General features: G+C 39.1%; 2 protein-coding genes and 1 long non-coding RNA gene across 13 annotated transcripts in view; 2 read left to right on the top strand and 1 right to left on the bottom strand.

Moving 5' to 3' along the window:
* The window catches only part of GTPBP10 (GTP binding protein 10), a 32,167-nt gene extending 25,790 nt beyond the window's left edge, over positions 1-6,377 (top strand). For 4 of the 9 annotated variants that reach the window (XM_081534009.1, XM_081534010.1, XM_081534012.1 and 1 more), the window contains one exon: positions 1,664-2,351. In XM_081534009.1, the coding sequence (XP_081390135.1) occupies positions 1,664-1,926 (263 nt within the window). In that variant the 3' untranslated portion in view covers positions 1,927-2,351. Of the gene's footprint in view, positions 1-1,663; positions 2,352-3,571; positions 3,753-4,640 lie in introns of those variants that run through there. The other 5 variants (XM_081534013.1, XM_081534014.1, XR_014066685.1 and 2 more) reach the window with 4 other exon arrangements.
* The window catches only part of LOC145523537 (uncharacterized), a 39,181-nt gene extending 25,647 nt beyond the window's left edge, over positions 1-13,534 (bottom strand). The window contains exons 1-2 of the long non-coding RNA XR_014066688.1: positions 13,453-13,534; positions 8,328-8,452 (exon numbers count right to left, since the gene is read on the bottom strand). This is a non-coding gene — a long non-coding RNA (uncharacterized LOC145523537). The remainder of the gene's footprint in view (positions 1-8,327; positions 8,453-13,452) is intronic.
* A 35-nt stretch (positions 13,535-13,569) lies between these two features.
* HUS1 (HUS1 checkpoint clamp component) overlaps positions 13,570-14,818 on the top strand; it is a 127,381-nt gene continuing 126,132 nt past the window's right edge. For all 3 annotated transcript variants that reach the window (XR_014066687.1, XM_081534018.1, XM_081534017.1), the window contains exon 1: positions 13,570-13,754. Coding sequence is in view for 2 of the 3 variants with exons in the window: in XM_081534018.1 (XP_081390144.1) it covers positions 13,703-13,754 (52 nt within the window). In the remaining variant the exon portion in view is untranslated. The remainder of the gene's footprint in view (positions 13,755-14,818) is intronic.

A 14,818-nucleotide genomic window follows, 5' to 3' on the forward strand; every position in this document is an offset into this window, starting at 1 on the left:
CTTATTTCACAAGTTCTAGAACTTCATTCCCCTAGTACATCATGAATTTAAAAACAGGGCTAGTAGTTCTAAAGAGATACGCATCGTTGCAGTGCCAGGTCTACAGATCTCTAGAGAGTATTAATCTACTAAAAAGAACTTGAGTTGTTTGTATGTGTGGCACAGAATAATAGATGCTGTTACTTCTAAAGGATTTGTGTGAAATTGGTCCCTAAATGGACCACTTTGTATAAAGGAATTTAAAGGGATTCTCCATAGTTTTGAATATTGACCTTTGTAGAACACACTCTACTGTATAGAGATGATGCTTTCATTTTTCTGAGTGTAGTAGAGGACCTTTTGCACAAATGAGAAAAGTAGGATGGAAGGTAAGTGGTTAACATGTTTTTCAAATAGACTTAACCTGTTTTTATCCTTGAGATAAAAATTGAGGAAAATAAATTATAATGTACTAGGACTATCAGACAGCACCAGAAGATCCTCTCTCCTCTCCTAAAAATCCTTATATATATATTGGGCCTGCCCTTGAGTTAATAAGTTACTTTGGGGGTATAAATATTCCTCAAAATATTTATAAAAAAGTCTTTATTCCTTAATGTAATTTGTTTCACGAGGTCATTAGATCTGTTCACTGGTTGATCTTGCAGAAAAGGGAATTTTCAGAAGAGGTACCAGAGGGGGGGTAACTCAGGAGTTTGTGGCTATTTTGGCCTATCATAAAAACAATATAGTCACATCAGTGATAATTTCCAAATTAGCCTCTCTTTTCCTTGGGGGTAAATGAATCCCAGAAACCAAGCTTTGTATTGATTTGGTTAATCTCTTCTAGCCAGCCTTTCCAGGTGATATCAGTGTTGATCCATCCTATCAGTATGCCATCCTCCCTTCTGTTGCCTTGGTAGCAGAGAAGAAGCAAAAGTTACCTAATGGCTGTCAGCCCCAGTGGGGTGAAATATTCATCTAAAATGATCTCTCCTTGAACTGTTTTCAATTTTAGTATGGCTCCTAGTACCAGTGATGATAAGTCTCTAAATTTGGACAGTTAAAGGCCACCTGTGTGCTGAAGCAAACTAGAATATCCCAAGTCACAAATGATTTTATTTTTACAGAAAAGTTCTCTCAGAGAGTCTGTGTTGCCTTACTTTATTGAACTGCCCCAAAACAAAATTTATTGCTTCTGTAAGTAAATCAACTTGTGTGATTTATCTTTTGATTGGAGGGTTGTGTGCTCAGTCGTGTCTAGTTCTTTGTAACCCCATGGACCATAATCGGCCAGACTCCTCTGTCCATAGAATTTTTCCAGGCAAGAATACTAGAGTAGGTTGCTATTTCCTACTTCAGGGTATCTTTCTAACTCAGGGACTGAATCCGCATCTCCTGCCTCTTCTGCATTGGCAGGCAAATTTTTTACCACTGCGCCATTACCTGGAAACTTATACTTCATTCAGTTTAAAATATATTCATGTAACAAATATTTACTGAGCACCACTCATGTGCCAAGAACCTTACCATTGTCATTAGTAAAAACCAAAGGTGCTAAGAGCTTATTAGAGAAGGAAAAAAGAAAAACTGCAAAGTTTTTGGTTCACAAATGAAACCTCTAGCATAGTTTTGACTTATTTTCAAAGTTAATAAAAATCAGCTTATATTTGTGTTGTTGCAGAATTTTTGCATTTATTTGAAAAAAACATGATTCCAGAGAGGACTGTGGAATTCCAACACATCATCCCCATCTCTGCAATTACTGGAGAAGGAATTGATGAACTAAAGAACTGTATAAGGAAATCTCTGGATGAACATGCCAACCAGGAAAATGATGCATATCATAAGAAGCAGTTGCTTAATCTATATATTTCCAATACAGTATCTTATAGTGAGCCACCATCAAAGAATGCTGTTTCTAGTCCTAGAGTGGATACAACTTAAATGTATTAAAAGGGATACTGAAATTGTGTTCATTTGAAAGCTCTTTGACAAACATTTTTTAGAATGTTGGTTGTTACTAACCTGGTGTATATGCCATCATTCATGAACCATATTTTTAAAGATGTTTTGTAGTTAAGTTTATCAACAGATTAAAAAATAACCGAGGGTTAAAAATGACAGTTTATAATATTACGGCCATCCACCTGTAATATCCTATAGTATTCTATATGTACGTCTCTAGTGAGATAATTTTTAAGATTATAAAAAAGGATTCCTTACGAGCAACTAGGTTTTACTTGTTTGTTTTTGAGTTTGTCATTACCTGGTTCTCCTAAATTTGTAATAGTTCTCTTTTTTTAAAAAAAACCTCAAACTCCTGAATTTGAACATATTACTGATAATAAAGATCCCTGATAATCAGCAGATAGATCTTTGCAGTTTTAGCTTTTGGAATTTTTTCTTTCTTAAGTATGAATATTATTTTCTTGCTTTGGAACACACTAATGTATATCTCCTTTTCTGTTTGTTTCACTGTCTACTTCCATATTTTAGTAAGGAGAATAAATAGGAATTACAGTATTAAGCAAGGCAATGGCACCCCACTCCAGTACTCTTGTCTGGAAAATCCCATGGACAGAGGAGCCTGGAAGGCTGCAGTCCATGGGGTCGCTAGGAGTCGGACACGACTGAAGTGACTTAGCAGTAGCACAGTATTAAGCAATATTATCAATCATCAATATATTCTCAGGAGATTGTAATTTCTAAATTTCTTCTTGACTTTCAAAAATACCTAAAATTAGACATTTTCTTGTAATGTATTTTATTATAAAATGTACATATTATAAAAAAAAATAAAATTTAAACAGTGCAAAAGCATATATAGTAAAAAAGAAAAGTTCCCATCTTTGTGCATCAGGCTTTCCAGTTCTCAGAGAAAACTGCATGTTCCTACAGGATTTTTTTAATGCATGTATCTTTTTGCCTAAATGAGTTCATTATATAAACTTTTCCAAAGTTTTTTTGTTTGTTTTTACAAAATAATAGCAAGTTAAAGAGCTTCTGAAAAGTATTCTTCAGTGCGATTAAACTGTTAGGAATTGTTTTGGAATTTAAGGCTAAGTGAAGCCTTGAAAAGTAAAAGTGTTAGTTGCGCAGTTTTTACCAACTCTTCGTGACTCCATGGACCATAGCCCACCAGACTCCTCTGTCCATGGGGTTTTCCAGGCAAAAATACTGGAGTGGGTTGCCATGCCCTACCATGGACTGCAGCACGCCAGGCCTTCCTGTCCATCACCAATTCTCGGAGTTTACCCAAACCCATGTCCATCGAGTCGGTGATGCCATCCAACCATCTCATCCTCTGTCATCCCCTTCTCCTCCCGCCTTCAATCTTTTCCAGCATCATGGTCTTTTCAAATGAGAAAATGGGAAGCCTTAACAAGTATTAAATAAAAATTCCCATATCATTCTACTTAAATTTCTTCTAATATGACAATGTGAGTGACTTCTTAAAAGTGTTATTTCACTTTTATTTGTTCTGTTTTCTATTCTCCACTCCTACCTCCCATCCCAGTCCCCAGATCGCTGGCTTTTCTTGTATTTGTTTTCATGCATGGGTATTTATTGAGTTTCTCCCTTGTGTCAGGCACTGTGCAGGGCACTGCATGTACAGTGTTGACAAGAGACAGAACCTGCTGCCCTCAAGGAGCTCACATTCAACAGCAGAAGCAGCTGGAGATTAGAGCACTTTACAGAAAAGTAAGGGTGAGGAAGGCATTTGGAATTTGAACTTATCTACTGATCGTAGTGTCCAGGTTTCATACTGGGTGTGTTTCACATTTATGACTTGAGTCTCATTTTTCTTTTTCTATTATTTCTACTTTTTCTACTTCTCTTATTTCCTAAGTATAAACAAGTAGCAGTGTGTGAGGACAGTTTTATCCAGTGAATTTCTGACACCATAATCTTTTTGCTATAACAAAGGATGGCAGATGTGTGTTGAGGACTAAGAGGAATTGTAACTTATTATGTCTGTAATACCTAGGTTACTACTCTAGGACTAACTGAAACATTTTATGTAACTCACTAAAATGTTCCATTATTTTTATTTTCTTAGCTAAAGTGTACCCTATATGCCTTTTTTTGATGGTTGATTTTTACTCTGAATTAAAGAAGAAAATCTGAATTCCTTTTTCATTTTATAAAAAATAAGTTTAAACACTTATTTAATATTTTAACTGCCATTTATTTTGTCCTTAAGCAAGACTTTTTCATTTTCATCTTTCAAAATAAATACTTTTTGGATCCTTAATTGCTATAGTACTGAACGGCCAGGGTATCAATACACTATGTATAATAAATTTTTACCAAGTCCCAGTAGTTCATGCAGAGCTTGCTACATCAGATAGAATCATGAATCACAAATTTATACTACCAGACACTGTCAAGTATTAAGTATACTATACTGTGAGGTTGGAAAGATTTCACCTATGGAAAGAAAAAATTCAGAAACTATGTTTTTCTTTTTATAATATATATCCATAATATTCTTATCATAGCAAAATGACCTTTATGTTAAATTACTGTTTTCTTTTAAGTAATAAATATTTATTATTCAGGGGGAAAAAATCTGCTTTCATAATGGGAAAAATTAGGTCAGGGTATTTTATTTCAGGTTTTATTCAGTTTTCTTATAAAGTTATGTTTTCTTTTAGCTCAGTGTTCATTTGTTTTGTGAGGACAGAAGTCAGAGATTCTTTGGAGAAAGTTAATGAAAGCCACAGATTTGTTTTTCTTGCTAAAAATATACACAAACACATGGAGTACTTCCCAGTTTCTTGAAGTTTACAAGGTTCTGATAAGATTTCAGTTAATAAAGGTAAGTTCCATCTAGAAATTTGTAATACAATTTGTAATGTACCTTTGGGGCTTCCATGATGGCTCAGTGGTAAAGAATCCTCTTGCAGTGCAGGAGACATGGATTGGATCCCTGGGTCAGGAAGATCCTCTGAGGAGAAAATGGCAACCCACTCCACTAATCCCAGAAAATCCCTTGGACACAGGAGCCTGGCAGGATACAGGCCATAGAGTCATAAAAGAGTTGAATGCGACTAAGCGACAATATACCATTAAGGTACATTAAAAATAATGTTTTAAAGCAAGAGCATATAAGTATACTTACAAGCTATAGCTTAAAAAACAAAATGAAAATGAGCAATAATATAAACAGTAAACCTTATACAAAAGACACTTAAATTTTAAAAATATGGCAACATTTTTTTTGAAGACCAAATTGTTAAGTTGGATAGTAGGTACATGAGTGTTTTGTTTTGACTTTTTAACTTTTTATGAGACTAAAGTATTTTATAATTAAACATAGCTTGCCTTGCAAAAGTTTATACCTTGGGAATTAAGATACAAACATTGTCGATAAATGTTTGCAGACAACATGCTACAATCTTTACTGCAGAGTTTAATAATGAAAAATATCCATTTTTTTCCTTAAAGAGCTATTTCAGAGAAGCATTTGATTTGTTTTCTGTTTTGTGACTGGAAGTGGCAAAAGAGGAAGTATATCAGAGGAATCTCTTTAGTTTTGAATGGGTGTCACAAGCCAGCTGAAGGAAAAGCCAAATCAAATAAGTGATAGGAATGAGAAAAGGAGAAAAATATGTAGGAGTATTTTCTTGTAGAGTAAAAAGTGGGCTCAGTGCCTCAGTTGGATGAAAAGCCAATGGCAATTTCAACTACCTTTTCAGACCATAACTAACCACTAATTGTAGGCAGTTCTAATTTTAAAAGTTTTGTTTCTCGTTATATGATAGTAGCTTAATTAATAATTGTTGGGTACTTTGAAGATGTCAGAGGAAATAATGTCCTTTGTGTGTATTATTAATATGTTAATAATAGAAATCAAATCCTTTGGGGTACCCAGATATCAAGCTATGTGAAGTACAGCTATTATCTGAAACATGTCCTTTCCTTTGAAATACTTGGAATTTGAAGAACAGGGTATGCAATTTATAAATAATTCTGGAGCAATATATGGCAAGACAGTTTTTTTCGTATTTATTTTATAAACTGAGTGCATTGAAAGTTGAAAGCAAAGGACAAGAGCTTCCTTTGTTCATGACACATATTTCAATGTATTTTTCTGAAATTGTCAGTATCTTCTTACCAGTGCCTTCATTTTATTTGTTATCAAATATTATTATTGGTATTATTTCTATATAAAAGGCTTTAGGAAGGCTATAGTATAATTTTCTTAAGAAAAAGGATACTATTATAAAGCTAAAACATACTTTCAGTCTTATTTGTATATGGTTTGCTACAAATTGGGGAGATTGAAAATATTTTGTCAGGAGCAGACATTGAGTAAAAGCCTAGGGCTGTGGATGGATTTGAAACACAATTATGTGACAGAGTAAATAAAAGCCCCTGAAAACATAAAAGTCCCTGGTCTACCAAGTTCTAATGGGGGGAAATAAGAGTACTGTGTAATAATGGAGCCTCAGTTTTAAAAATAAATCTTTCTGTGAACTGGTACTGCTGTCAGGGTCAAGAGAATTTGTAAGAACAATATTGAGCACACATCGCCTTTCCTATAAAAACATGACTCAGAAAACTCACATGCTTTGTTATTGTTAGTCTCTCAGTTGTGTCTGACTGTGACCCCATGGACTGCAGCCAGACTTCCCTGTCCTTACCTTCTCCTTAACTTCCCTACCTAATCTAACCTCCTTACCTTCCCTACCTCCCGGAATTTGCTCAGACTTATGTCCATTGAGTCAGTGATGCCATCCAGCCATCTCATTCTCTGTCGCTCCCTTCTCCTCTTGCCCTCAGTCTTTCCCAGCATCAAGGTCTTTTCCAGTGAGTTGGCTCTTCACATCAGGTGGCCAAAGTATTGGAGCTTCAGCATCAGTCCTTCCAATGAATATTCAGGATTGATTTCCTTTAGGATTGACTGGTTTGATCTCCTTACTATCCAAGGGACTCTCAAGAGTCTTCTCCAGCACCACAGTTAGAAAGCATCAGTTCTTTGGTGCTCAGCCTTCTTTATGATCCAACTCTCATATCCATACATGACTACTGGAAAATCCATAGCTTTGACTATATGGTCCTTTGTCAGCAAAGTAATGTCTCTGCTTTTTAATACGCTGTCTAGGTTTGTTATGGCTTTTCTTCCAAGGAGCAAGTCTTTTAATTTCGTGGCTGCAGTCACTGTCCGCAGTGAATTTGGAGCCCAAGAAAATAAAATCTGTCACCATTTCTACTTTTTCTCCATCTATTTGCCATGAAGTGATGGGGCCCATTAATGTCATAATACCAAATTTGTCACACATTAATCAACTGTTTAACATACAGGTTTCTCTTTAAAAACTGGGTTGAAAATATGCATGGTGAAAGACAAAGATTTAAAACACCTGAAAGCAATTCTGGGGAAAAGCCTTCAATTAATTATTGTACTTTAAGCCAACTGTGTTGTACAAATCCCCTACCCTCCTGGCTCCCTCCCCTCTTCACTAGTAACTTTATTAAAGAAGATCAGGAACAAGCGTTGTCATCCTACCTATGTGATTGTAGACTACACTTTCCTAACAGGTTTTTTTTTTTTCAAGTGTTAATCATTCAGTCGTGTCTGACTCTTTCTGACCCCATGGACTATATGTAGCTTGCCAGCCTCCTCTGGACTGTATGTAGCTTGCCAGCCTCCTCTGTCCATGGACTTTTCCAGGCAAGCATACTGGAGTGGGAAGCCAATCCCCTCTCCAGGGAATCGTCCCAATCCAGGGATCGAACCTGGGTCTCCTGCACTGCAGGCAGATTCTTTACCATCTGAGCCACCAGAGAAGCAAGGCTTTATTGGCCCTTAATAAACAGGTGCCCCTGTTCACTCCCCTAACAGTTTTTTTTTTAATATAAATTTTTATTTATTTTTGGCCGTGCTGGGTCTTCATTGCTGTGTGGGTTTTTCTTTAGTTGTGGCAAGTGGGGGCTACTCTCTAGTTGCAGTGCATGGGCTTCGCATTGCAGTGGCTTCTCTTGTTGGGGCATACAGGCTTAGTTGCTCCATGGCATGTGAAATCTTCCCCGATTAGGGATTGAACCCATGTCTTCTGCATTGACAGGTGGATTCTTTACCACTGAGCCACCAGAGAAGTCCTCCCCTAACAGTTTTTAAATGTGACATGTCACTGTGTGATTTATCCAAAACCTTCTTCCCTTATTTCTTGTATTACTTTGCTAAAGTTACCATAACAAAGCATCACAAACTGAGGACTTAAACAACAGAAATTTATAGTCTCACAGTTCTAGAAGCTAGAAGTTGGAGATCAAGGTGCCAACAGGATTGATGCCTTCAGAAAGCTGTGAGAGAAGATAGGTTCCATGCCACTCACCTAGCTTGTAGTGGTTAGCTGGCAGCCTTTGGCACTCCTTGGCCTGTAGAAGCATCACCCCAATTTCTGTCTTCATCTTTGCATGGCATTCTGTGTGTGAGGTTACCTCCAGATTTTCCCTTTTCCTAACAAAACCAGCCATATGGATTAAGGCTAATACTTATAAGCTCTTTTTAACTTGATTACTTGAGTAAAGACCTTACCTCCAAGTAACATTACATCTTGATGTATGCTGGGGGAGTTAGGACCTCAGCAGATGAATTTTTGAGGGAAATATTCAACCCACGTTTCCCTACTTCTCTTTCTGCACTTTCCAATAAGTATAAATGTACTTTACAAGTATACAAGTATAAATGTACTTCCCAACTATATTTGCCAAATTCCCAATTATAGATAATGTTGTCATTTTTTGACAGTCTCCTCTGAAAACTAGTATATGGTTTTTTTCATTAATCTAAATTTGCTGAATTTTAGTCATAGATTTGGAGAAATACTATGGTGAGATATGACTGATGCATGGAAAAGGAACAGTATGTTCTAATAATAACAATTGGAGGTTGAACTATGCTGTTTAGGGAAGATACAACTATTCAGAGAAGGGGCGAGTTAGGTAGGATTTGAGTGGGCCAAGAGGACAGCACGAGGACATTCCAAGTTCAAGAATAGCTTCATTGAGCATTTATAGTTAAGGAAATGGCAACCCACTCCAGTATCCTTGCCTGGAAAATCCCCATGGACAGAGGAGCCTGGTCGGGCTACAGTTGATGGGGTCGCAAAGAGTGGGACATAACTGAGCAAATTCACTTTCACTTTCAAGATCTTAGAGGCAGAAATCCAAAAATTGGAGATTGTCTTGATTCTGGAGAATTGACTAGTGACAGCTAGCTTTTGGGAAGATCTACCACTTAACTTCCTCTTGACTTTAGGCAAATTATTTAACTTTTCTGCATCTGTTTCTTTGTCACTGGAAGGGACCCTCTTCCTGCAACAAATGTACATTGCATTAGAATACTCAGTACATTCTCCTTTTCCATTCTTCCCCAAGTCCTATTCCTTTGAGGCTGGAAACTACAAGTTTACGATAGTAACTGAGTGGGGTTTAAGGTTTGATTCCTCCCAAGGATCTGTGCATCTTGGAAGGAAATTTCTAAAAATCATGCAGGTACTCTAACGTCCTTCCTCATGATTCCTACTCAGAAACACTGGGTAGGAACCCACGGCTCCAGGAAAGTCTTTTTTCCTAATTTCCAGACCTGTATAATCTGTTGTACCTTTGCCAACATGGTACCTGGAGGTTATTCTTACAAATATAATTCTTTAATATTTTTTACACAATGTTTCTTTTTGAATAAGAAAGAATCACTTTTCAAAAGCGACTTTATCCTCAAGATAGAGATGTTTGCCTAACTGGTAAATGACATGTTACTTAGGTATATATATTATTGTAACTAGGTGGAGCTTCCATTTTTAAGCTGAGTATATGATAAGTTTTTGTTAAAATGTGCTTTAACTGCCTAATACTTCAAAAGAAAATGATTCTTTGGGGGAAAGGCAAAGTTAATGCTTATGGTATCTGATCCAAGTTCATGGTAGGGACTGCACTCTGATTAATAACACACTGTTATATAGACTACTGCCTCAAAGCCATAAACATGGTAATGATCTCTTAGTTAAAAATGTAGGAGTTATGTTAAAGCATTCAGTTTCTGAAGTCTGTGCTATTCAAATCACAAAATCTCTTCAATTCCTTTTTCATTTCATTTTTGATATGGGACTTAGCTGACTAATGTGTGGCCACCTTTAGGTCTCAAATCTAATGCTATAAATATGTATAAATATACAAAACAATGTATAAATACAAAGCCCAAATACATGGCTACAGTGACTGCTCTGGAACATTTTTGCTCATTTTCAAAGGTTGAGAACTTAACCTACAGGTTTTCAGGGCAATTAGAATTTCTATATGGGGGTGAGACTCTGCTTGTGACTTTTCATCTTTGGTTATTTTCAGAATACATTTAGCATGTATGATCAGAGTGGCATGTTTCTGATAGAATATAAATTAAAAACTGGTTGATATTCACAAACAGTAATATTTTGTGAATATATTTTGGACCCTTAAATATAAAATAACTGAAAATACAGCAATATTGTTACATGTGGTTATATGCTAACTCTATTTGAAACAGATAAGTATGGTATACATTAAAGAAAAAAAAATAATACTTAGTAGAACACAGGCTTCTAGAGAGCTCTAGTGACCTCATTCCTGCCTTCAAATCATTTGGAAGAAATGTAGGGATGTAGTGTCTATATTTAATTATCAATATTGATATTATTGGATTATTAATTTCTTAAACCTATTTAAGGAAACTGCAAGAAAACACACTTCCTATTATCTTTCAGGAAAAGATCATTGGAGCTTAATTTTATATTTGTTGCGTCAGAATTCCCTATATTATTTGGGCCCTTACCTATGTAGAATCTATAATCATGTATCTTAGAAAGTTTAAAATAAAAATCTTTGTGTCAGGGGGTTAATATTGCCAAAGAGCTTTAATTTTTTTCCTCTTGAACAAAACTCAGTCATCCATGCTTAGACAGTTTTCCCCGCAACATCCAACACCACTGATGCTATTACGCCTAAAAAATCTTTTTAATGGCAAAAAAACCAAGTATATTGAAGTATCTTTATATTATAAAACATTATTTACAGAGTTTGTGAGTCTTCGTGCTAAGTTGCTTCAGTCATGTCCCATTCTTTGCGACCCTATGGACTCTAGCCCACCAGTCTCCTCTGTCCATGGGATTCTCCAGGCAAGAATACTGGAGTGGGTTGCCATTTCCTCCTCCAGGAGATCTTCCCCACCCATAGATTCAACTCGCACCTCTCACACCTCCTGCATTGGCTGGCAGATTCTTTACTACTAGCACCACCTGCAAAGCCTATTACAGAGTTTGCTGCTAAGTCGCTTCAGTCGTGTCCGACTCTGCGACCCCACAGACGGCAGCCCACCAGGCTCCGCCGTCCCTGGGATTCTCCAGGCAAGAATACAAGAGTGGGTTGCCATTTCCTTCTCCAGTGCATGAAAGGGAAAAGTGAAAGTGAAATCGCTCAGTCGTGTCCGACTCTTAGCGACCCCATGGACTGTAGCCTACCAGGCTCCTCCGTCCATGGGATTTTCCAGGCAAGAGTACTGGAGTGGGGTGCCATTGCCTTCTCCAATTACAGAGTTTACTTAGTATTTAATCATAATTCATGACTTCCACGGGCCTCCCTGGTTGCTCAGTAGGTAGAGAATCCACCTGCAATGCAGGCAGACCTGGGTTCGATCCCTGGGTTGGGAAGATCCCCTGGAGGAGGGCATGGCAACCCACTCCAGTATTCTTGCCTGGCAGGTCCATGGTGCCAGAGAGTCAGACACTACTGAGCTACTAAGCACACAGCACATCCCTAGCAACAACCTCATATAATGATTTATCTATTTTAAAATTAACCTATGAAGTAAAAAAAGCATGTTTTTTTAGTAAAAAATTTAAATGTGACATTAATCACATTTGGTTTGGGCAATACTTGTAACAATGTAGATTGGAGCCTAACTTCATGTTATAGTCAAACTAGGCAGAACTGCTTGTGGCTTTTATATTTTGTGCTTTTAAAAATAATGTTATTATTTTTCATATCTTGATTCTATATGTCAAGGTAAAAACAAGGTTGTAGGTTTTTATTTGCAAAGCACATAAAAAATAAAACATTCTTAACAGGGACTATCTTGTCTCTGAAAAATCAGTTTGGAGACAATTATTCTGTTTCTCGTTTTGTTTTTCAAAATTCTGCTACATCATTTGTATCATTTATGCTAGGAGACTTTAACAGGCTCTGGTGAAGTTTGTCTCAAATAAAAACTACAGAATTACTATCAGTGTTGTCAACTACAAATTGGCACTTACCAAGAGCATTGCCAACAACTGAACAACAAAGGCGTTTGCCATCTGCCTCTACGGAGATTGAACCCCATGCTGCTATAGCTACTGACCTTCAACAACCCCTGAGGGAGTTCAGGGTGGAGTGAGGGACTCTGTGCTCCAGGGAAATCTGGTGGGACAGGTCTTTAGATAGTTGGATGTTTTTAGAAACAGATTTTATTACCTCAATCCTTGTATCTCTTCATATCTTAGAGAAGCACTAAATCCCTTCATGGTGATATCAGATCCTCATGACTAACAAAAAACCTTTTGTAAAATGAGTGATTCATGGTACTGAACTCCCCCTTCACCAAAACCTTATATATTGACTTTCCCCCACTGCCACTTTGGAGCAGTCTCCAGAGCTATCTGACATGCTGCCTCCCGGGCTGCAGTCCTCATTTTGCCCCAAATAAAACTAAACTCACAACTCTCAAGTTATACATCTTTTTTTAGTCGACAGTGTTCTTTAAACATCCTGTGTTTAGCACAGTTTGTTAAAACATTTTCAAAGCATAATCCAACGTGGTGCTACAGTGCTGAGGTACCAGTGTGAACATCTGAGCCACTGGAGGCTCTAAAGCTCCCCTACCACAGAGCGGTATGTATTTAAGCGATAACTTAACACTTTATAAACAAGACACTTGTCAGGGGAGTGTACTCTCCTTGGTTTTGTCTCCTCACAACAAAAATTTACAGCGACAGACGTTAAAGTTTGCCACAGCTCTCAGACCGTGTTATACCTCTCAGATAGACCATGTTATAGCTGTCCGACAGATCAGTGTTACAGCTCAGTTTTATTTAGAAAACAAAAGGAAAATATATCCTTGCGTGAGGGCAAGCCGACCCAAAAGACGCAAGAAAAGAGCGAGAGCGAGCATGCGCGCATGGCAGAGATTTCCTCCCCCGCCCTTTGGCTCCTCTTTTTATGTTTTTTTCCTTCCCCTGGCAACTTCCCTATGTAAATCTGGCTAGCCAGGAGTGCTGTTTGTTCTACCTGAAGTCCTCACTACAGGCCTCGGACCTTCCTTTGTTCTCTTTTCGCGGGCTTTTCCCTTCCTTGTCTTTTAGCCACCGCCATTCTGGACTCCTTTTCCTATTCTAACTACCTAACAAGACTGATTTTATTTCCTACGTTCTAAAGCAGAATTGGAAATACCTTAACACAAGGCTCAACTTGTGAAAACTCAGAGGCACTTCCGGTACCTGCGGCGTAGAATCGCGTCACTTCCGGCAGCGTCGCGTCATCCCGAGTGCGCGAGCGGAAGGCCCGCCTACTCTATGCGGGGCGCGTCTCAGGCCCAAGTGGGCTGAACCCAGTGCTGCGGTGGCGTTTCCCGCGGGCTGATTAAGGCGGGACTCTCCAGAGTCTGCTGCTGACGGGCTCCCCGCGCGTGCCACGTCCAGCCATGAAGTTTCGGTCCAAGATCGTGGATACCGCCTGTCTAAACCACTTCACGCGTGAGTAGGGGCCGCGTCACCCCTGGAGGCTGGGAGAACGGCAGAGGGCAGGGCTGGAGGCCTGCACGGAGCGGTGCGCGCCGGGCCCCGGGAACAGGCTGGCGCGCTGCACTGGCTGGCCAGCAGGAGCTTGACGCGGGCGCAGGTGCCCAGGGTTGTTTCTGAAATTTGATTCCTTTCGCGTGGCTTTTCTTAACCCGGCCAGTGGCTTCGCGGACAACTTTATCTGGCGCAGACCGCCTTTCACAGCCCGGTTCCGTGGTCCCCCCGCCCTAGCCGTGTCTGTCCTAGCCTCGACTCCTGCAGCACTGGGCGGCTCCGAGTGGAGGTGGGAGGGAAGAAAGCGGCCAGTAGGCACCAGTTAACCTCCAAGTCTCGGTTTCCTTATTCCAGGTTGTTGGGAGGCCGACTTGACCCCAGCGGCATTAAAAGCCTCCCAATGGATAGGAGTTCAGTTCAGTTCAGTTCAGTCGCTCAGTCGTGTCCGACTCCGCGACCCCATGAATGGCAGCACGCCAGGCCTCCCTGTCCATCACCAACTGCTGGAGTCTACCCAAACTAATGTCCATCGAGTCGGTGATGCCATGCAGCCATCTCATCCTCTGTCGTCCCCTTCTCCTCCTGCCCCTAATCCTTATCAGCATTAGGGTCTTTTCCAATGAGTCAACTCTTCGAATCAGGTGGCCAAAGTGTTGGAGTTTCACCTCCAACATCAGTCCTTCCAATGAACACCCAGGACTCATCTCCTTTAGGATGGACTGGTTGGATCTTCTTGCAGTCCAAGGGACTCTCAAGAGTCTTCTCCACCACCACAGTTCAAAAGCATCAGTTCTTCAGCGCTCAGCTTTCTTCACTGTCCAACTCTCACATCCATACATGACTACTGGAAAAACCACAGCCTTGACTAGACGGACCTTTGTTGGCAAAGTAACATCTCTGCTTTTCAATATGCTATCCAGGTTGGTCATAACCTTCCTTCCAAGGAGTGAGCGTCTTTTAATTTCATGGCTGCAATCACCATCAGCAGTGATTTTGGAGCCCAAAAAAATAAAGTCTGACACTGT

The sequence above is a fragment of the Giraffa tippelskirchi genome, chromosome 10 (assembly GCF_054371585.1).
Source record: "Giraffa tippelskirchi isolate mGirTip1 chromosome 10, T2T-mGirTip1v1.2.pri, whole genome shotgun sequence".
Lineage (NCBI taxonomy): Eukaryota > Metazoa > Chordata > Mammalia > Artiodactyla > Giraffidae > Giraffa > Giraffa tippelskirchi.